The sequence below is a fragment of the Bison bison genome, unplaced genomic scaffold, assembly GCF_000754665.1.
Source record: "Bison bison bison isolate TAMUID 2011002044 unplaced genomic scaffold, Bison_UMD1.0 scf7180017864252, whole genome shotgun sequence".
Taxonomy (NCBI): Eukaryota; Metazoa; Chordata; class Mammalia; order Artiodactyla; family Bovidae; genus Bison; species Bison bison.
Window position 1 is genome coordinate 2,099,102 of NW_011494824.1, and position 5,086 is coordinate 2,104,187.

Here is a 5,086-nt window from a genome sequence, read left to right on the forward strand (position 1 = left end):
ATGAAAGTGAAAAGTGAAAGTGAAGTCGCTCAGTCCTGTCCGACTCTTAGCGACCCCATGGACTGCAGCCCACCAGGCTCCTCCGTCCATGGGATTTTCCAGGCAAGAGTACTGGAGTGGGATGCTATTGCCTTCTCCAAATACCCACATACATAAATGTAAAAAAAAAAAACAAAAAAAAAAAACAGAGACATACAGATAAAAGACTTGAAGAAAATATACCAAAATGCTAATAGTGACAGTCTGGAGGTAGGTTTATAAGTGTTTTTCTTTCATACTTTATCTACTGTCCAGATTTTAATCGATAAAAATGGATGTTTTTTTCTCCTTAAAGTAGTAACATGGATATGTGTGTGTGTTGTATGTATATACATAAATGTTTACAGAACTGTGTAGCCAAGTTCTTAACCGTGTAATAAAATGATTTCAAAAGGACACCCTTCTCAGGCCAGGGGACCCCTGGGCAGTCACAGGAGTGACTCTGGTACAGAAAGCAAAGCCTGCACGGGCTCATGCCTTGTGGAGTGAAGCTGCCACCCGGCCCTGTGGACAAAGCCTTCCTGAAGTGGCTGACTGTGAATCTCCGTTGAGCCACTAGGAGGCGCTGTCAGGCAGGGACCTGATGCAGTGATTGGTCCACATGGAAAACATGAGGCACAACTGAGATTCCCCTTCATTTAAATAAATACAGAGCAGCAAGGACAATCAAAAGAGGGTCATTTGGGGAGTTAAAATAATTGTAAAAAGCGGCACCTAATAAATACATTTTTCCCTTTTGTTTTCCAGATATTCTACCCGGAAACAACAGATGTCTATGACCGGAAAAACATACCAAGAATGATATATTGCATTCATGCACTGAGGTGGGGAAAAAAATACAATTAAAAATCTAGAAAGTAAATTTAAATAAAACCACAGTTTCAATTTTAAAAGAGCTCTTTTTCCTCTTTTTAGAGAGCGCTCTTTAAAAAAATAATAATCTGAACTTTTATTTTTAAGACTGAGTTCTAAATTTGCTGGTAAAAAATTAAGATAATTGTCATATAACAATACTTGAACTTGAAAAACATTTTTCCTTTTTTTTAAAATCCCATTTCAAAATAGAAAACCAGAAAAATGAATGAAAGACCTGTGAGTATAATAAGGAGAAAAATTTAACAGAAATTTCTAGGAACCTAATAATAATGTGCTTTCATAGTCTTGAGTTATACTACTTTACAAATATAGCTACTTTACAAACTACTTACTACTACTTTACAAACACATCAAATGAGCAGCTTTAATGGTTATACATTTGATTGTGATACTCTTAAAATCATTAGTTTGGCTCAATTCTTAGCATAGATTAATAAAATGAACTATAAAAAAAAATCTTTTGAACTTTGGTTCAGTAGAACTTGTACCATAAGGGTAAAGAAGAAACTAAAATTAGTCAAATCATGATACATTCATTTTTTAAAGCATTTGTTTGCTATCTTAACATTTTTGAGGGCTTCCCTGGTGGCTCAGATGGTAAAGAATCTGCCTGCGATATAGGAGACCCAGGTTTGATCCCTAGGTTGGGAATTTTTTTTTCATGTTAAGCTTCTACCAGTCACAGAGTATTTCTTACCTTACTGGAAGAAATGTGATTTTTAGATGGTTGCAAAAATGATTCTAAAAATCCAATTTGTGGCTGTTGTCTTGAGTGCACACAGGTAATGACTGAAAGACTTCGTGTCTGATTAAATTTTAAATTTCTTTTAGAACATCTGCCTTGTGTTTGTATCACTGAAAGTCATTTTCCTGGCAGAGTATTCAGCCTTGAGGTTTATATTAACTTCTTTCTGGCTTCCTTCCTCTCCGAAGGGGAAGATTTTTATAATAATTCATTGCAATATTGGATTACTAAAGATTTTTGATTATGTCAAATAATTTGCCTCCCCCACCCCATCACTTATGAGATTTCTTTGGAAGATGACAGTTGCTTGAAATACAGACCAAATGTAGGTGCCTATCCTATGATTTCTTTTGACTCCAGTGATTTAGAACAACTGCGGGAAAGAATGCTTCTGTGCCTTCCCCCCTCTTATGTGGCTAGGATATCATTGTTCCAGGTTTTCTAAAAGCTCTTGGTGCCCACGTGCTCGTTTTGATGAATATTATCAAATGCGTTGCCCAACATTCTTGGTCAGATGCTTTTCAGAGCCTAGAATCATTACTTAACACTTTGTGACCTGCTAAGCCAGCCATTAGTTAATCATTATCATATCCATGCATCTGAGGGAAAAGTGTTAGTTGCCCAGTCGTTTCCAACTCTTTGTGACCCCATAGAAGGTAGCCCGCCAGGCTCCTCTGTCCATAGATTCTCCAGGGAAGGATACTGGAGCAGGTTGCCATTCCCTTCTCCAGGGATCTTCCCAACCCAGGGATGAAACCCAAATCTCCTGCATTGCAGGCGGATTCTTTGCTGTCTGAGCCACCACGGAAGCCCATGCATCAGGGTGCTAACCTCCCCATCTGTAGCCTGCTGTCTGTAAGGTAACACTGATTTCCTGAAATACACACCTGAGGTGTTAAGTAAGCAGCTTATAAAGAAACGGTGCGCTTGGTTCTTTTCTGGTGACGTCACTGTTGTACGGAAGTTACAGAGAACGGCACAGAGGCTTACAAATGTGTGCCTGCCATAGTTTGAACAATGGCTTGAGCAGCTTGGTAAACAAAGAAAAGGCAACTTCTTGCTACGTTGCCAATTGCATGCAAATGTTTTTCTCAAGTACTTAGACTGTCTTTCTCAGGTGTTCAGTTACTCATCATGGAAGACTCCATTAATGGAGTGGATTCCTGCCGAATGTTCCTCACTAGATCTGACCTTAAGTAGGAATTTTTAAAGCAGGATCTTGAAAAGCAATATTCAGTTAATAAACAGCATTCCCTGGGAGACTCTCCTTCACTTTTCTCTGTTATAAACTTCTTGTAGAAAGTTAAAGTGTTAGTCCCAGTCGTGCCCAACTCTGCAACCTCATAGACTGTAGCCCACCACGCTCCTCTGTACATAGAGTTCTCCAGGCAAGAATATTGGAGTGGGTTGCCATTTCCTTCTCCAGGGGATCTTCCCGATCCAGGGATCAAACCCAGGTCTCCTGCATTGCAGGCAGATTCTTTACCCTCTGAGCTACCAGGGTGCTCCTTAATCGGGCATGGAGAAGTCTCAGGTGTATCTAGTAGTTTTCTATCAAAACCCCTTCCTGCCGTGGTTTAGAATGCGGTCAGTTCCTCAAATGAGGCTGATATTCTGTCGTGTTGGGCCAGCCTCTTTTGGAAGCTGGGCAGCAGCGTATTTTCATAAGGACCGTGGGTTTGCTCTCACTTCGTGATTAGAAGTGATGCTGAAAAAGAACCGAGATGTCCTCAGCAGTTATATCCTAGCTGCAGGTACAGCAGCATTGCTGGTGTAAAGGTTGTCATTACCTGCCAGGGAATTAGGCAGGTCAGAAGTTCTATTATAGATCGGGAGCCAGGCAGAAAGATTCCCCAGGCCTGGAGGCCTGACTGATCTGCAGAGTTCATCCCTGGCCCTGCCAACTTGTTTTCTCATCTCTGTCTTCTTGATTTGGGTTTAACAGCCTCGTTAAAATGCCCTGGGTTCCTGCCCTTGCTTCCTGCTTGTGTCTACTTTTCCCTTTTCCTGCCTGCCTCGCCTTTCACTGAATTTCTGACCCCGGTCCCCAGGCCTCACTCTCTCAGTTCAGCTGGGTGTTCTCAAGCCCAGACTCCAGGCGGTGTTAGCCAGGCAGCCCCACAGGGAGTCCTGAACCTCTGGGTCATGCAGACCTACCTAAGTGATGCATGTCCTCATGTTCTTTTCAAAGAAATGTCTATTATCTTTTCCTTATTTGAAATAAAAAAGTGTTCACTGTGAAAAACATTGGAAAATTTGAAACTGAGTCCCCCTAAACCAAGTTCCTCTGGCAGGTTGATGGTTCACCTCTCTGTATAAAACTTTCTTTTCCTATACCTGTTCCCCCTTAAGATTAAGGAGTCTCAAAGAAAGGGGAGGGGGCATTAAAGCTGAGCAGGGATTAAAGCCCTGAGGGGCCTTCCTAGACACAAAAGCCCCTCCGTGTCCCCTGTTTCTTGTTGGAAAAAAAAGGGCGGGGGTGGTTAGTTTCCTAGGCCTTCCCCCAGTTTCAAAGAGCAGACTCAAGTAGTAAGTGATTAGGGTAATAGTCCCAGGACTCTTCCTCCTGAAGGAATATAGATCATCTCTGGGTCGTTCTGTAGAAACCAAGACCCTCACCAGATGGAGGATTTGACTACATGCTGAGCACATGCGTTGTGTGTAGACCTCAGACCGACTGGAACTAGAAGGCTGAGCTTCCCAGAACATCACCCTGTTACCTCACCACCAACCAGTCAGTGGTGACCCTGCATCCTAGGTCCCTCTCCCCTAATATTGTCTTTACAGCTCTTGCCTGAAAGCCACTGCCAAGTTTGGGTCTTTTGAGCACAAGCTGCCGGTTTTCCTTGCTAGACCCTGCAACAGACTTCTCTGCTCCAGGCGCTGACGTTTCAGTACCAGATGACAAAGACTGTAACTATTTTGGTGTTTTGGACTTAAAATGTATATGTGGCATGTGGCTTTATTTAGAATATTTTAAACCTATTCAATAAAAGGAGCCACCTCACGGAATGAGAACCTTGCTAACAAGAGCTGATAGTCCCGCCCCCCCTACCCCCCTCTGGTCTGGAGGCCTTCTAACCATGGAGAAGAACACTTTTTACCTGTTATTTATTGCTCAATGTATTGAGCAACTGTTAAATGCTTAAACATTAGCTATACAGTTGAATTCCTTTAAGTAAATAAATTTAGTAGACTGCTTTTTTGAATATCTCAAATACCTTAAAACACAAGTAAAATGCCCAGATACATTATTACAAACTTAGTACACTTAAACTTATTCTAAAAGATCCACACTGCATGTTTCACTTGTAGTTTCGTTATTTAGCCACTGATTTCGATGCATTCTAAGGCTATAGCAATGGCACCCCACTCCAGTACTCTTGCCTGGCAAATCCCATGGATGGAGGGCCTGGTGGGCTGCAG

The 5,086-nt window shown here is 41.8% G+C and overlaps 1 protein-coding gene across 1 annotated transcript in view; it reads left to right on the forward strand.

The window, feature by feature from the left end:
• The window catches only part of IQGAP2 (IQ motif containing GTPase activating protein 2), a 330,456-nt gene that overhangs the window by 194,880 nt on the left and 130,490 nt on the right, over positions 1-5,086 (forward strand). The window contains exon 5 of the mRNA XM_010847615.1: positions 787-863. Coding sequence (XP_010845917.1) covers positions 787-863 — 77 coding nt within the window. The remainder of the gene's footprint in view (positions 1-786; positions 864-5,086) is intronic.